The sequence below is a fragment of the Lethenteron reissneri genome, chromosome 54, assembly GCF_015708825.2.
Source record: "Lethenteron reissneri isolate LAM-NWPU_2019-01 chromosome 54, ASM1570882v1, whole genome shotgun sequence".
In the NCBI taxonomy this organism is placed as follows: domain Eukaryota; kingdom Metazoa; phylum Chordata; class Hyperoartia; order Petromyzontiformes; family Petromyzontidae; genus Lethenteron; species Lethenteron reissneri.
Window position 1 is genome coordinate 6433346 of NC_083832.1, and position 17505 is coordinate 6450850.

General features: G+C 44.7%; 1 protein-coding gene across 2 annotated transcripts in view; it reads right to left on the bottom strand.

The window, feature by feature from the left end:
- Positions 1 to 17505, bottom strand: part of LOC133356408 (protein bicaudal D homolog 2-like) — a 52846-nt gene that overhangs the window by 15480 nt on the left and 19861 nt on the right. For both annotated transcript variants that reach the window (XM_061573917.1, XM_061573919.1), the window contains exon 2: positions 695 to 907. In XM_061573917.1, coding sequence (XP_061429901.1) covers positions 695 to 907 — 213 coding nt within the window. The remainder of the gene's footprint in view (positions 1 to 694; positions 908 to 17505) is intronic.

The window sequence follows — 17505 nt, forward strand, 5'->3', positions numbered from 1 at the left end:
AGGCGATTTAATAATTTATCCCACCCCCCAAGAACGTGGAAAGAGAATATCTCACCGGCCCCGTGTGTGTGTGTTCAGTCAACTTTCCTTGCTAATTGCAGTCAATTAATTTGTACACACGCACACACGAGCCATTCATTTTCTGGAGAGAGCTAAACTTAATTCATTGATATAGCAGCCCCTAAAAACACCAGCCTCAAAAATCTGACTCTTGCGCTGCGCAACTGCGTAATTAGCCTGAATGCACGCAACTTTGGTGGCATAGACATACAGGCGTGTGTGGTGTGTATGTGGAATGTGATAGTGACCTCTTTATAATATTTTTTATGTAATTATATACATTTTTTTAGGGTTCCAGTTTTTGTTGATTCAGAGAGGTTCTGGATTAGTATATTTCGAATGAGAAGACGGCAAAGACATGTGTAAGATTGATGGGCAGAATAAAATAGGTCAGAGAGGGGTTGGCGGTCAAGATGATGTTTAGTAAAAGTGTGACCGAAGACGCATCAGAGAGAGAGAAAGAGGCAGAGAGCCATCGGAAGAGAGATGAGGAAAGTCTTCAGCCTGGACTCGAACACAGAGGCAGGGAATTCCAGACAACGGGGAGCAGCAGCAGAGAAGGAGCGACGACTCGCACGCACGGCCTCCCCTCCCCCCCAATGCGATATCCACTTCCAACAAAAACGTCGCTCACCTCGCTGAGGCCCAGGGTGAGGCAGTCGAGCCGCTGGGCTTCGGCCTGCGCGTTGCTGAGTGTCGTGCGCGAGTGGCGAACTTCTCCCTCCAGGCGCAGGAACTCAGAGAGGTAGAACGCGTCCTTCCCCGCCGACTCGTCCAGGAGTATTTCCTCTCGCGTCGCCCCTTCCACCACCGTCTGCCGCTGGCTGCAGTACATCTGGCCCAGGGCCTGCGCGGAGAGCGACGACGGGAGAGAGAGGGTCGGTGAAACTCGGGCCACGTTTGTGGAAGGTCAGCGGATGCAGGAGGTCGTGGGTTCGATCCTGACCCTGACGCCTGTTTCTCGCGCCCCGTGGTCGCGTGGATTTTTCTCCGCGTCCTCCAGTTTTTCCCCTCCACATTTAGAATCAACGTGCGTTTGGAGTATTTGGCCGCTGTGCATTTTCACGTGATCATAAGCCACCACTTGGTTGAGCTTTTGTTTGTGGCAGGTCACTTCTGAAAAAAAGGGCTATATAGCTCAGTGGGCCTTAGCTGGTAAAATAACAAAAAAACAGTTCAAATGCTTTTTTTTAGAATATACTCACCCCCTGCAATCGTAACGAGGAATTTCTACAACTGGCTCGTAGATGGGCAATGCCCCCTCACCTCCGAGGCATCCTTCTGGACCCGCAGCTGAGCTTCCTCCACCCATGTCAGATCGGTGACCAAAGCCTGTCGCCTTTCTCCACCATGGCTACTATGATGGTGACGGTGCGATATATCACAAAGGTTGACGGTGGTGATTTTTTGTATTACGTAATTAATGTCAAGTTGATGGTGTCAGCCCCGTCACCGATATTAGTGGCTGGTGACCGATGATTATGACCTTAATCTATCTGCACTTCCACAGCAACAAGCTTGGTGTCTCTGCATATACCCAAGACGGACCAGTACAGACCCAGATGGAGATCGGCATACCGTATCTGGCAGTGGCTATGGGGGGCGAGCTTGCCAAGGCTCGTGTCTTAACTTGTTTGGAAAATCAAAATACCTGAAACAAAGATCCCATCATGGAGTCTCGACTTTGTCGTATAGGTCATGCACGTTGCATGCTGCAGTTTATGACCAAGTCTCGCGGATTGCACGCAATGTTGTCATGTCTCGGAAACTAGCCTGGATTACACTTGGATGGGAGACCACCTTGCATGACAGGTGCTATAGGCTGTGGGGCTACGTAAGCGTGACGCAGCAAATGCCACTCTTGTGTGTTCTATACTCGTACACTCCCAAGTCTAAAAATGACCAGCATGGTGAAGTATGGTAAAATAATTCTAGATTTGAAGCTTTCGTGACTGCAAGGATTCATACTCTTAGTTCTTTCGGTAAAGTCACGTAGGTAAAAAATGAAATTAAAATTAATTTAAATTATTTTACCATACTCTTAGTTCTTTCGGTAAAGTCACGTAGGTAAAAAATGAAATTAAAATTAATTTGAATTTGAATTAATTTTAATTTCATTTTTTACCTACATGACTTTACCGAAAGAACTAAGAGTATGGTAAAATAAGCCCAATCACCAATTGAGTACAGGGAGGAACTCATCCAGCAGTGGATTGAGCAAAAACGTTGCACGCGTTCATGTTAATCCGGTGCGAGGCTTGGTTGAAAACTGGTGTGATCGAAACCAAGGTTAGTTCCAGTAATGTGTACAAAGTTTAAAATTGGATCAATCGTGCCACATCAAACTGAAAACCACCTGTGTTGACCAGCGTGGTGAAGCATGGTCGAGAAACCCCCCGTGACCCGCACGGCGTGGGGAGCTCCTCACGCGGATTGACAAACGTCGCGCGCATGAGGACGCATTAGCTCCGACGCGTTCGTGAAACTTCTGAGTGTATTTTTGTCGTGTTTCGGTTGTTGTTCGCACCGATCTTTGCCGATGGCTTTCTCGCAGTCGCACAGAGCGGGCCGCGGCCCTGATAATGCACCGTCTGTCAGGAATGCGGTGGGACCTGTTTCCGACTGATTACAGCAGCAGGCAGTCATAACCGTGCCCTCTGGAAGGAGTTTCCTTCTTGCTCCAACGCATTGCAGTGCCGTTCTCTAGCCTGCATTTAGCGGCGCAAAGCCGAGCATTGTGGCCCATTTCAAACTCCGTTTATCCGCGAACCAATTATCCGGGAATTTCTTTATCCGAGGTCGGCAAAAAAACGGTTCCTGCTTGCGAAATATGTGGGAGGCACGGCCATCCAAATATCTTGGGGCCCAGACCACGGTGTTGAACAGAGTTATTCAAAAACGTCTTCCAATTATCCGGAGTTATCGGTTATCATGCCCCGTGGAGAATTCGACTTATTTATTTATTTGTTTGTTTCCAGGCCTCCAACACAAACCATGAAAGACGACAACAGCTTGGGGAAGCCATGGCTACTAATGATGATGATGGACGCTAATTATCACAAAGCCAACATTGACGAGGACGACAATGTTGCTTAATATTTAAGAGAATTGCGAAATTGATGGTGTCAGTGCCGTGACCGATGACTGCACACCAACCCGATCCTCAGTGGCCGATGCTCGATGATTTTGACCTTAGTCGATCTGCACTCCCACACGCACAAGCTTGGTGTCACTGCATACCCATGACGGAGCAGTACAGACCCACATGGAGATCGGTATTCTGTATCTGGCAATGGCTATGAGAGGCAAGTTTTGCCAAATAGTGTAGTCTTAACTTGTTTGTAAAATCAAAATACCTGAAATATAGATTCCATCACGGAGTCTCAATTTTGTTGTATCGGTCATACGGCCTCAAAATGTGTACCTGGTGCAACGTGTAAACATCCCCACTGAGGAGACAAGGGTGTGGTGGTGCTGGCCACCCACACCTTCATAGGTGCTCGCTAACAACACTTGCCCCAAGTCTGCTAAGGCTATACGCAGGATCTTTGTCTTTGTATTCTCAAATGCCATGTTATTTTCGAAAAAATATAAAATAAATATCTGGTGTCGTCAAGAAACTTTTAACCGAGGTGGACTATCTTCTTTCTTTGCATTATTAAAAGGACATATGACGTTTGCCTGGGGTTGCCAACGGTCCCGGTTTTCACTCGAATGCCCTCTTTTTATGATGGCTGTTCTGGAGAAATTTTACAAAATTACGGGATGGTCCCAGTGTCATGTGACCCCAATTATTTTTTTTACAGAAATGAATATGATAAAATTGAGGGGTCAGTTAATTGGGGGTCACAAGAGATCTGGACCAACCTCTACACCACTTACGACAATGTAGCAACTTAAATGTAGTTCTGGTGTCGTGGGATATTTATGTTCCCATGATACGTCCGAGTTTTCTTTGTACCTCAGAAGGTAGCAAAGCAGCCTATTGTTTGTGTTTTTACCTGCATAGTATTGTAATTGTGATATGGGCCGTCCATAAATGACGTCACGCTATTTTGGACGAGTTTTTACCCCCCCCCCCCTTCGTCACATGAAGTCACAAAGCTCTGCCCCCCCCCAAAATAAAACATGCTTCAAATCGCTTTAAACTATTGTCATTGTAGTGCGTATTTAACGTGGCGCTGCACTCTGATGTTGTAGGAGAGAACATGTATTAAATACTATGGGGACCTCATTTGCCAGTAAAAATATGATAATTGTTTTTTACCCTTCTATCTGGCAACAAAACTAACACCTTTTACCAAGGAGTCATGTTTGCATAGACCGCAATACCTGCAGTCATAATACAAACAAAAGAACAGGACAGTGCACATTATCAGAGTTATGTTCTTTTGTTTGTATTATGACTGCAGGTATTGCGGTCTATGCAAACATGACTCCTTGCAAAAAGGTGTCAGTTTTGTTGCCAGATAGAAGGGTAAAGAACCAATTATCATGTATTAAATAGTCTATTTAATTAAGAAGAACGTGTTGCCTATATTTATTTAAAGTTGCACATTTTGAATGTGACGTCACATTTCTCACCCCCCCCCTTCGTTACACACCGTCACAAATGTCTGACCCCCCCCCCCCCCGGTGCGTGATGTCATTTATGGACGGCCCCATATCCACGGTGTCCAATATATTTTAACCTCCCACCCCCACCCCACCGTGAAGCTACGCAGGTCACGTCCCAAGCTCTGTGTTGTGCCCCACACTGTACGCCGTGGTATTTAAACAACAAAACATTTTGCCCAGGTGAGCACGGGGGGAGGGGAGGGGAGGGGTGGGGTGTTTCCAGGCACCAATGGCAACGCAATAACATCTGAGCTCGAGAAGAAAAAAACTATTTCAAACAAAATCGCGCGTGTGGTCCCTGTGAGAAAAAAAATTCTGTAACCCGTTGCAGGCTCCTGGTGGGTCGTGACAACGCAGGGTCCGTAAGAGGGGGCAGCAGCAGTCATCCAGCAGTGGATTGACCATGGCGGCCGTCTGGAACGTTCTTCCGTCCGATATTAGGCAGCCACTGGACGCTGTGCACTTTTAAGTGTAGATTGAAAAAGCTCACTTCTTTAGAACTGGGTTGTTGTTGTGTTTGGTTTGTTGTGTTTGGGTTATTGTTGTTGTGTTTGGGTTGTTGTTGTGTTTGGGTTGTTGTGTTTGGTTTGTTGTTGTGTTTGGGTTGTTGTTGTGTTTGGGTTGTTGTTGTGTTTGGGTTGTTGTTGTGTTTGGGTTGTTGTTGTGTTTGGGTTGTTGTGTTTGGTTTGTTGTTGTGTTTGGGTTGTTGTTGTGTTTGGGTTGTTGTTGTGTTTGGGTTGTTGTTGTGTTTGGGTTGTTGTGTTTGGGTTGTTGTTGTCGTGTTTGGTTTGTTGTTGTGTTTGTTTTGATTACGATGATAACAAAGAATTCAACGTAACTTGTTCAAAAGCTCCACTGATCGTAACTCACAGCTTGCCTAAGCTGCTGCTGCTGCTGCTAAATGGAAATATGCTTTGCGCGCCATTGTATGATGGACACACTCGTACTGTCGCCTGCAACACAGAGCGACAGACAATACATTAGACACGGCTTGGGCGTGACTCTACTCACTACGGAGGTCTGAGTGACTGGCAAATGCCAGACCGCCACTGAAACCGGTCAGGATGATGTGATGAGGACAATTAAGAGCACTACAGAGCGCTTTTAGGGGGGAAATGTAAGGGTAGCCACAGTGGCGAGATGTTAACTACTTCGCCTGGTATACAGGAGGTCGTAGGTTCGATCCCGAGCCTGACGCCTGCTGTATATTTGGAGCTTGCCTGTCTCTCTCTCTCTCTCTCGACCCCCGTGGTCGCGTGGATTTTTCTCCAGGTCCTCTGGTTTTTCCCTCCACATTTAGAATTAATCGTGCGTTCAGAGTATTTGGCTGCGAATAAATATCCACGTGATAAGCCACTTCGTTGAGCTATCATTTGTGGCCAGGTCGCATCTGAACAAGAGCTGTATTGCTCAGCGGGCCTCACCCATTGGACTATTTAGCATGCTATTGTGGCTAAACAGGAAAGGTTTGAATCCATTCACATGAGCGAGGGTTTCCACCTTTTCTCACAGAGCACAAACACAGGCGTAGATCTCAATCAGCACCGGGGTCTTTCGAAATTGTGCAGCGCGCTGCAGTGAAGCTCAACGCAACGCCGGTGCCAGATCTTGGTACAAACCAATTCCTCTCGATTCGAAGCTTTCGCGATTGCAGCAATCCATACTCTCTGGTTCTTTCGGTAAAGTCACGTAGATAGAAAAAATAATAAATAAATGCCTGCCACCCGAACGCAGACAGGTGGGAACCTGAATATTGCCCGTCACGACATATGCGGTGGCGTGGTTGGCATGGACCCTGGTGCGAGGGATAAATAGCCCCCCCCCCAGTGCCCGATTATCCTAGTAGCAAAAGTAGCTACTACATATGTAGCTCTTGTTCAGATATGTAGTAGCTACTACATAAGTAGTAGCTACTACATATGTAGCTACGGGACCCGCACTTTCAAGGGCCCCGCGCAAAATGCTTTCAAGCTATCAATTCCGGTTCAGTGATTCTGCACTTGCTCTATTACTGTAGGACTATACCGCCGTCAACTTTTATGAACGACTGGGTGTATAAGGTTAGCGATTTGTCGTATTATCTAGCTCTATAGCAAATGAAAAAATACAATAAACTTTACTACGCAAGTAAAAAATGTGTGTTTTAATATTTACGTGTTTTTTTTATTTAGGGCCCCTTTGTACCGTACGCTACAGGCCCCGACACTATCTTCATCCGGCACTGGGACCCCCATTTCCAATGTAGTCCCGTGCCTGGTTACCCTCCACTCCACGGGCACCGGTGCAGCCGCAACGCCCGCACACTCGACAGCTCCACCACTGGCTACATGGCACTGCCCACGAACCGTTCGTGACCAGAAGTAAACATTTTCAGGACTGCTCGTTAATGTGTAATCGTAACGATCGGTGGCGCACTTCCACCGTGACCAACACTTTTGTTTTGTTCCTGTGTACAGTACGGCCATGTGATTTTTACTGAAACCAAATTAATGTCATTTCCTACTCAGGTCTGAGTTACTTGTCCTCTGAGGGGGCTTAGCGTCTGCCAGATCATCCCCGCCCTGAACAGGTGTGGCTCTCATTTTAATCGTTAAATCGCAAGCACCTGGGGTGGATTTTTGCTCCACCTTGCCCAAGAGCGTAGGGCAATACCTGTCATCGCATGAATCGTATCCGTGGAAGAGAATCACGTCAACATGACTGCAGACACGCTGCGTAACCTCGAACATGATTTGGATCGGAGATAATTTTTTTTATTTATTTATTCCAATTTTGCTGTCGGTATCGTGGCATGAGACAAAGTGCCTATCCGTGCAGCACGTTGCCCCATCCCTGTTTAGGGAATTGCCCGCGCAAGCAGATTCCACAGAACTACACTATGAGACCTCCTTTACCAGTGGCAAAATATAGTAGTAGGTTTTTACCCTTTCAACTGGTACAAAACTGACACCTTTATACAAGGTAAAGGAGGTCTCAGTGTAAATGCTTACCCCGAGCTCTCAATACTCTGATAGTGCGCTGTCTTTGAGTTGTACGCCTTTTGGCGTCACCTGGTCCAACACCAATGGAGACTAGGCTCTAAGAAAAGCTGTCTCGGGTATGGACCAATCAACTTCAAGGACAGTCATATTATTATCATTATCAGAGTTGTTTCTTTTGGTTTGCATTTTGACTGTTTGCGTTGTGGTTATTGCAAACATGATACCTTGTATAAAGGTGTCCGTTTTGTACCAGTTGAAAGGATAAAAACCTACGACTCCACAGAACTACTTCTGAGATCTCTTCGAGTGACTTTTTTTTCTCCACACACACTAGAGATGCAGATTTGGTTTCACGCATCATTAATGCACTCATCGGTGACCGGGCTAAGATGATCAACTCGCCTGCAACCTGAGAAGCCGATTCAATCACGAGGCGGTGAATGAAACCCGGAGTGAAACCCACAGGGATCTCAGCGGTCGGTGCAGGCTCAGCTGTCCTGACGCTTGAGCCACGGGGTCACCAATTCGGGCACACGCGTTTTAGTAAATGAAGCTGCCGCATCTCCATGCGGTGCGAAAAAAGGTTCCACACAAGACAAAGATCCCCCGTATAGCCTTAACAGACTGTTGGGGCAAGTGCTGTTCGCGAGGACCTGTGAAGGCCGGCACGGCGCACGAGGGGGTGGGTGGCCAGCCCCACGCTCGGCCGACTTTGTCTCCCCAGTGGTGATGTTTACACACCGCACCAGGTATTGTACTAATTTGAGGCTGAGTCAACCTAGGGGAGGCCCAAGACCGGTGCAGATAATCGTCACTGGTGTTGGCCATGAGCGGGAGTCGAACTCGGGTCGCCAGGTTCGTAGCGCCGCGGGCTCACCACTACACCACCTCTTAAACGAACAAACAAACATAAACTCGAACGGTGGCATGTATTTGAGCAAAATAAAATGTACAGCCATTGTATTATTCAGGGGAGACATGTTGTAAAGTCAAAAAAAAAACACTGCTTATACAGAAGAAAACAACAACGCTGCCTCGAGCAATGGTTGAGTTGAGTACGTGTATTTGAGTTAATTGATGTTATGTTTATTCAGTGAGTGGAACTTGTTTTACTCTGCAGGTGATTGTTATTGTGCTCTATATATGCAGAGAATCTTACATGGGAAACTGCTGTGTTTACCGAAAAGCCAGCGAGCACAGCTGTTAAAATTAAATTATCTGGACACTTTATTAGGCCCTGTTCTGTAGAATTTTGGAAAATTGATTGAAAAACATATCACCATCGCAACAACTGCTTAGAAAGAAATGCAAGCGCTGAAGTGATAGAAAATAGCCACGTTAGAGGCATATCATTTAGCAGTTGCACCTAAACCGTGCACAGCATTTGCGCTGCATTAACGCACTCTATCGTGGAGCAAATATTCAAATGCGCAGTCGCAAATCCAGCAAAGACGTTGTAGTAGATGGTTACACAGTTAATGGCTTGCAATTAAGTGGGGGTTTAAAGCCATCCATAATTAAAGTTGTGACATCATGCAGATTAGGGCCGCGTTCAGGGCAAGGCTTTGCGCATGAAATATAAATGCGCCCTCTTGGCGAGCAATATTCACCCCTCGGAAGGACGCCAGAACGTGGCGAATGTTCCTGCAGGGACGCGTGTGAGACTGAAGCCAAACCCATTAAAAAGAGGGCTTCACTTTCCTTGGCCACCGCGATGAATGTCTTTCGGGATGGGTTGTCAGATATTTTCTGGGATTTTTTTTTTAGATCTCCATCTGCTGCGAAGGGTTCATCTCGTCACTTATAGATTTGATCGTTTACGTTGCGTAATAATTGAACGCGTACAATAGTGACCTCACCCGATATGACCCAACGCCACCTTTGGTGGAAAATCACCGAAATGACGCCACTACACGTAATGCAATTTAACGTGATGTCATCCTCTTGGATGAGGCCAACAATTCCAATAAAATTAAGATTATCCGAAATGTTGTTTATAAGCTCAGATTTTTTTTTTGTGTGTTTAAGATGAATCCTTCAATTGGAAAATTTCTTCAAGGGGGGGCACTGCCTTCACGTGGCGAGGAAGCTTCAGAGACTAACGAACCTGAGACCTGAGGAGTGCCCGTGCTTGATAGGGGCACCAACACTGGTCAGGCACTCGGTAGGAGGCTGGACAACACAATTTGTTTGCTTCACCAACCAGCACTAATCTGCAATGATCAGCGTGGTGAAGTATGGTCACAAAAGCCCCCCCACGTGACCTAATGAGAAGTAACATAGCAATGTGCCTAAAGAAATTTTTTTTAATTGTAATTAGTTCATGTTTTGCCAGAAATCAGGTGCCCTATTGAGCTACTTGGTTTGCTGATGCCGAGCGCCACCACTGCTTTGTGTGCACGCAACCACCGCATCGGATCTAAACGGTACACGTGCGGTATTTTCCATTTGCCTGTGCGCCGCTTTTGATCACCGCCCGTTCCGATCACATAAGCAAACTCCGATGAGCAGCACCGAGGCTTTTGGGCATGAACATTTCCCTTTTATTTTATTTATCTACGGCACAGCAGGCCGCGTGTTCATAGCTATTAACATCAGGACCTACAGACTGTCAGCCTACAGCAATGTGAGAAAAGAAACTGTAAAAAAAAAAAAGAATCCCAAAGGAATTCCAAAAAAGGCATTTGCCTGAAATAATTGTGAGGGGATCGCTTGCTTGATGCTGCAGAGGACATGATTACGTAATGTTGGTGACTTTACCGAAAACACCCAAGAATATGAATCCTTGCAGTCACGAAAGCTTCAAATCTAGAATTAATACCCTCTACGGGGAGGAATTCCACCTATCTGCTAGAGTTTTTAACAGACAACGAGACAAGAAGTCACAGCTTCTCGAGACGCTGGCCTTCCTAAAGAGATGCCGAGATAATTTTCCGTGACTTTACCGAAAAAACCTAAGAATATGAATCCTTGCAGTCACGAAAGCTTCAAATCTAGAATTGTTGGTTACAACTTTAATTGTGCTGTTTGTTACTAACCGCTTAGCGTTTCGGGACTTTGGGCCACTGCTTTGCAACCGTGAATTTTTTTTCTGGAGTAATTTCACGACGAATGTATTTATCTCTACATTCGGCAGTACGTGATACAGTAACCGCGTGCGTGCCAGACACGGTACGTGCGGACACAGGGACAGAGAAACACGTGGATCGAGGAGCAAGATGCGAACAGAGACATCGCGCTGAACGTTAAGGAAATGAAATGGGCTTGAGCAGGGCACGTCATTGGAAGGATGACTGCCAATGGTCGAGACTGGGGATAGAATTGCAGCCTAAGGTCGACTGCCACCTGAGATGGAACGATGGGACCAGCTCATGTGCAAGAGCGATATTAGTTTTTTTTTATCACTTGAACCGTACGAGATGTTGATCACATGGGCAGGCCTTCATCCAGCAGTGCACAGAACATGACTTAACATGATGATGCGAGATATAACTGCAATACAGGGTACACTTTTTTAGGCCTCATTGAAAATATCCACACTATTTTTATAGGCACGATATATAACATAGAGCTATTTAACTGTAGAGTAGAGTAAGATGCCATAAATGAAAAGATACAATGTTTACATCCTCTCATGGTGCCTCACGCCTGTGATTGAGCACGTTGGCTTGGTGGATCACGTGAAGATTTCTGAGATTCCCAAACTGGTAAAGTCACGTAGGTAAAACATTTAAATTAATAAAAGTAAAATAAAAATAAATATAATTAAAATCACGACGTTTCGGAGGCAACACAAGCTTCCGTCTTCAGGTGGAACCGTCACAGCACGATAGCTGTATCAACCGAAAAAAACTAAGAATATGAATACTTGCAGTCACGAAAGCTTCAAATCTAGAATTCCCAAACTGACCGGGCAGTGACATGGCCAGGAGATGGCAGTGCAACCGGTGGATTGAATCCATCCGTGCGGAGCTCTTTGTGCGAAACCTTATTTGTTTTTGTCTCCCGGTCACGCGGTTTCACCCCAGAGGAAGCCAGAAACTCGACAGGAGAAATTGGCCAAAAACATCCCAATTGCAAGACTCTCATAATACAGGGTGACCCAAAAAAAACGGGCCCCAACTCTAATAGGCCCCGTCTGCACGGGGCCCGTTTTTTTAGGGTCACCCTGTACTCGCCAACACACCGGTGGGGCTGAAGTAGTAACTAATTGGCGTTTTGTTTACGTGACAAATCCCTTACTAATTGGCTGTGGAGGGTGGTGGAGGGTTACGACGCATTTATACTTATGCGATCGAACCCAAATAACCTTTATCATGAATAATATTTGTCGCGAAATCCTGCGTGTTAACGTGTTAAACTGCAAGAGAGAAATGTATTGATATGTAAACTCGTTTGTCAAGGCGCTCTGCTCCTCCCACCCAGCTTCAAAATATGCTACCAAGCTTAGCAGTGTTCATTAGGACGCTGTCTTTCCGACAGCTCTGTTCTTCACCTGAGGACGGCTACTTGTGTTGTGGCCGAAACGTCGTGAGAATCATATGATGTTTAGTTTTTATTATTTCATTATTTCCCTTCTACGTGACTTTGTAGAAAGATCCAAGAATATGAAACTCTTTTTCACAGATTTCCAGTCGAGGCACGGGATCAGAAAGTTACAACAACAAACAAGACAAAAACATGATATGAGTGAAAAGTATAGGAAAAGAAAGCAAATCACTCAAGATAAATACGTAAAATAATTTAAAAGTGTGTAAGTAGACCAATTCCCAAGCTTCGGCAAGGCAGCATAACAACAGCAAGAACAGTAGCAGACCACACCAAGACAACAGAGTCCCTCAATGCTATTAGTGTGCCCGGTGTCTTTACACAGAAGCCTCTAAATCAAATAGTTGAATGGCCAGAGGTGCTGGTGGCGGCTGCTTTGAATGCCTAAACAGGTTCAGTGTTTAATGCACTCAGGGTTTAATATGTGAACGTTACTTAGATGCAGGCTCGCTCAACATTATTACAGGAAATGCGCGCGCGTGCAGGACCAGTATTGCATTACAAATTCTAACTCGAAATAAAGGCGGTCTAAAAGTCCCTTTTAAATATAATCATAAAGAACAGGCTCATAATAATCTCATATATTAAAGGAAAGAATACTCATGACAGGAATGTAATTGAATTCTGTACGCGCGTAGGAGCATTTTAAAATTGCTTTTCAGATTTATATTTTTAAAAATCCAACATGATGTTGGTCAAATGTTTCCTCGTGGAAGCTATCAATGTCAGCACGTAAAAAATAAATATCCACAAACATTAGAAGTGGAGAGTGGTTTGATAACATGTAACGTGGCAGCTGTAATCTTTTAATACAATGTCAGAGATTTCGTCTCTTACAAGTAAGTTGAAAAGCCATGACAAAATGACTGTCATAAAATTACCTTCTGAATGTACTTCAATACGTCAACGTATTTTTTCTGTGATCCTTAACTCTGCAGCCAAGAAAATCAAATTGGAGGTAGTGATTCACGAAGCATAATGATCCACGATGCCTCATTTGTCCCAACCCCAGCCACATTTGCGGTGGGGGGCTTACTCGCCAGATCCGTGACTTCACTCAAAAAGCATCTCACCACTAACCACAATGTGAAGTACGCACATGCAAAGGGATGGAAGCAGTCCGCCCCATTCCTAGCGTCACGAGAAACACAAGTCCCTAATCGTTCAGGAGAAAGCGCAGTTGCTGTAATAGTTTAAGAACAAAAAACGCCTAGCCAGGATATCTTCACTGAGTCTCAACACTCGTTTTCAGGAGGGTATTGCCACATTGGGATGTTTGGCCAATTCCATTCATGAGGAAATAAAAGTTACTGTACCCAGAGAAAACCCACATTTCTACGAGGGGGTAATACACGATGCTCTGTACGGATGGATTCTATCTGGAGCTGTATTGCCGTATGCTGGGCACCTCGCAGTCCAAACCAAAACTCTTGGTATCCCAGATGGTCTCCCATCAAAGTAATAACCAGGCTCACACCTGGTGAGCTTCTGAGACATGTAGATACACATTTTGGTTGATTTGGTCATAATTATGGGTATTCCATATTATTGAATGCTTTATATTTAATTCAGTTTAGTATTTTTTCTTACCTGAAATATTTAAAAGAAAATTAAAACATTCAGGATTATGTTGACACTTTTTGAAACTTAACATTGAATTTTAACACAACACTTATGAGATAGAGTAAAGCTTGTTTGGTTGAGCAATGAGAGAGGGCCGTGTTTTGAAAGGCCTAGATAAGCCTTGTGATATGAACCAGCAGTTGAGTATTCCAGGCATTTCACTTCAAGAATGTTCTTACAGAATTCTAAATGTCTGGCCGTGACACCCTTTAAAACACACGCGCTCACGAATGGCTACAGCACACAAAATGTTCTGCCGATGTAATGCTCAACCCAAGGTACTGGCATGCCACGTTCGATCGGCTGATAGCGCCGTCCTGAGCAGTGATGCGGCCCAGCCGTGGCCGCGTTTTGCCGCTCGTTGCAAAGGTTCACGGTTCAAATCCAGGGGCTGCCCCGGTTACCACTACAGGTGTAATAAACCATGACAATACTGTGCGCTGTGTCTGCTTCACAGTGGCAGTTGAAGATCCCCTGATGCCTTTTGCGACAGTGGGACGTTGGGTGCCGGCATTAGGTTCCAAATTCTCCCAAAACAAATTATCTGAAAAAAATACTGAATTGGGATTATACCCAGCAACCAATGCCCCCTACTGGCAGACTGATGCTCCGGTTCACTCTCGCAAATGAGGCCACCCTGGTTTCTTGATTTATCACCTGGGTTAAACAAGATTAACTTAAAGCTGGATGTCTGCTGCTTTGAGGGCGAGAGTCATTGCTGAACATCCCACGTAGCTGAATCAGGTTGCATCGCATGTTCACACCATGTCAAGAGATCGACATTGTGCGGAAAACGCTGCCTTAATTAAAGGCGCACTGATTAAAAAAATAATTACGATAGAAACGGCCAGGTGGCTCACGATGGCACATGTAATATTCTAGAACAGGGGTCGGGAACCTTTTTGACTGGGAGAGCCATAAAAGCCAAATATTTCTAAATATATTTCATTGACAGCCATATAGTATTTTAACGTATAATAAATTAAATATGTCTTACTTTTAATGCGACTTCTGGTCACGGGACCCGTGACCCGAGAAATTTTATCTTCAAAACGAATTTCTGTTTATTTTAAAATGACACAGTATTATTAAGCAATATCACAAGTATTTTAAAATGAGTTCCAAACTGATTTTATTTTTTTTTCAACTCAAAATTGTCTGGGAGCCATATGCCGTCACCGGAAGAGCCATATATGGCTCGCGAGCCATAGGTTCCCGACCGCTGTTCTAGAAGAATGACCAAGCTATGCTGAGATTACGGGCTTGCATCCAGGCAGAGGACATGTAAATAAACCGGCTTATCAAGTTGATGGTCTCAGCCCAGACACTAATTGACTGCACACGAAAACTAATATTAAAATCATCTCACATTTGCTTCTTAGAACTCAGAGAATTAAAAATGTTCAGTTTGATTGACATTTGATGAAGGCTCTTTGAAGGCGACTTAATAAGAACGCCCTATAGGGTGGATGAAGAGCCCCAAACTAGTTGTGTGACATCATCTTCCGGTGCTGTTCACTGGACACAAGGTGATGCACTGCTAGCTGCAACAGTTCAGTTTGGAAATATATTTCCACGAGTGATGTGATGCCAATAGCACGATGGGAATTGTAATGCGTAAAAGAGGAAAATAGTTAAAAACAACACAATTCAGTAGTAATTTTCAGAGAAACCTGTATTCAGAAAAGTAAATATTGAACATTGTTTAACATGCTTTAAACAATGTTTTACCCCTGACACTAAATACTTCAATGTGTTTCATCACACCACGGTAGAAAGAAGTTAACTACCTTGCCTGGTATACAGGAGGTCGTGAGTTCGATTACGAGCCTGATGCCTGCTGCTGTATATTTGGAGTTTGCGTCTCTCTCTCTCTCCCCCCGTGATCGCATGGACTTTTCTCCGGGTCCTCCAGTTTTTCCCTCCACATTTAGAAACATGCGTTTCAGAGCTATTTGGCTGCTATACATGTCCACACGATGATAAGCCGCTTCGTTGAACTATCATTTGTGGCTAGGTCGCTTCTAAAAAAGAGATGCCTGGTAAAATAAAACTAGTAAAACAGTAACATATACACTACTGTGAATGGAGCCGTTAGTTCGAATCCCAAGCACGGCTAACATCATTGTTGTGCGACGCCTCAATCGGTCTTTGGTTGGCCCCCGACTTCACTGACCTGCTCCGACCAGCGTGGTGAAGTATGGTCGAACAACCACCATGACCGGAAGGCCTTCAGCAAGCAGTTGCTCCACAAAGTGTTCTAATAACTATTACTCTATGTACGTACTATTCCTACCACTCTACAATGTGTATTACATAATAGTTGTAATTTAAATGCGTAGTGACACATGACCTAGTGCCATCCGTGACATGAATGGAAATGAGTTGATGCCTGTGGCACTGTGTATCGTGACAACAAAAAATATCTAAACAAACTTGCATTGCTTGCTGAATGAGGCATGTAATTCACTTTGTGTACGATACACATGGCTCGCAGATGGAACGGAAATGCCGCCTAAAAACAAAAAGAAATCGCTCTCTTTCTTTCTGATCCGTACCCAGGCTGTGTGTCAAGCAGTCCAGCACAAGTTTGACATTTCACGAAAATAAAAAAAAAGGTAAAACTATTAAAATTAATAAAAGTAGAATAAAATAAAAATCACGACGTTTCGGAGGCAACACAAGCTTCCGTCTTCAGGTGGAAACGGAGTGGTAGCTCCTGCAATCTCTCAATTACTTGATACAGCTGTCGTGGCTGTGGCGGTTCCACCTGAAGACGGAAGCTTGTGTTGCCTCCGAAACGTCATGATTTTTATTTTATTTTACTTTTATTAATTTTAATGTTTTACCTACGTGACTTTACCGAAAAAACCTAAGAATATGAATCCTTGCAGTCACGAAAGCTTCAAATCTAGAATAAAAAAAGGGTTACGCTGCCATGGTGTGACGGTCAGCACACCGGACTTGCAATCCAGAGGGTTCGACTGAATCTCCTAGAAACAACGGCGTGAGTCCTGTGTCTTAACTCCCCCTGAACAGCGCGGTTAATCGATGGCAGGTTGCATGCGGTGGGGTAAAGTGTGGGTACTCTCCCAGCTTTCGGTGACATCTGGACAGCGTAGAAGATTAGGCCAAATACCCTGCACAGAGGTTCTCCGTGTTGGAGGCCCTTCAATCGGCAGTGGCTTGAGCCAGTGATCGCAGGTCCGCACTTAGTTAAGTCACTGGCGAGATTTGGAACGGTGCATTGAAAAAGTTTATGACATTCATATTCTTAGGTTTTTTCGGTAAAGTCACGTAGGTAAAAAATGTAAATTAATAAAAGTAAAATAAAACAAAATTAAAAATTCACGACGTTTCGGAAGCAACACAAGCCTCCGTCTTCAGGTGGAACCTACGTGACTTTACCGAAAAAACCTAAGAATATGAATCCTTGCAGTCACGAAAGCTTCAAATCTAGAATTTATGACATTCCATCATCGAGGTTTTTAGGTTTGATCGCGTGAATATAAATGTGTCGTTAAACCCGCCACCACCCGACACAACCAATTAGTGAAGTTTTGTCACGTGAACAGAACATGGCAACTCGTTACTAGTACAGCACACCGGTGTGTTGGAGAGTAAACCCACAGCATTTACAATTCGAGTACCACAACATGTAAACCCCACAACATTT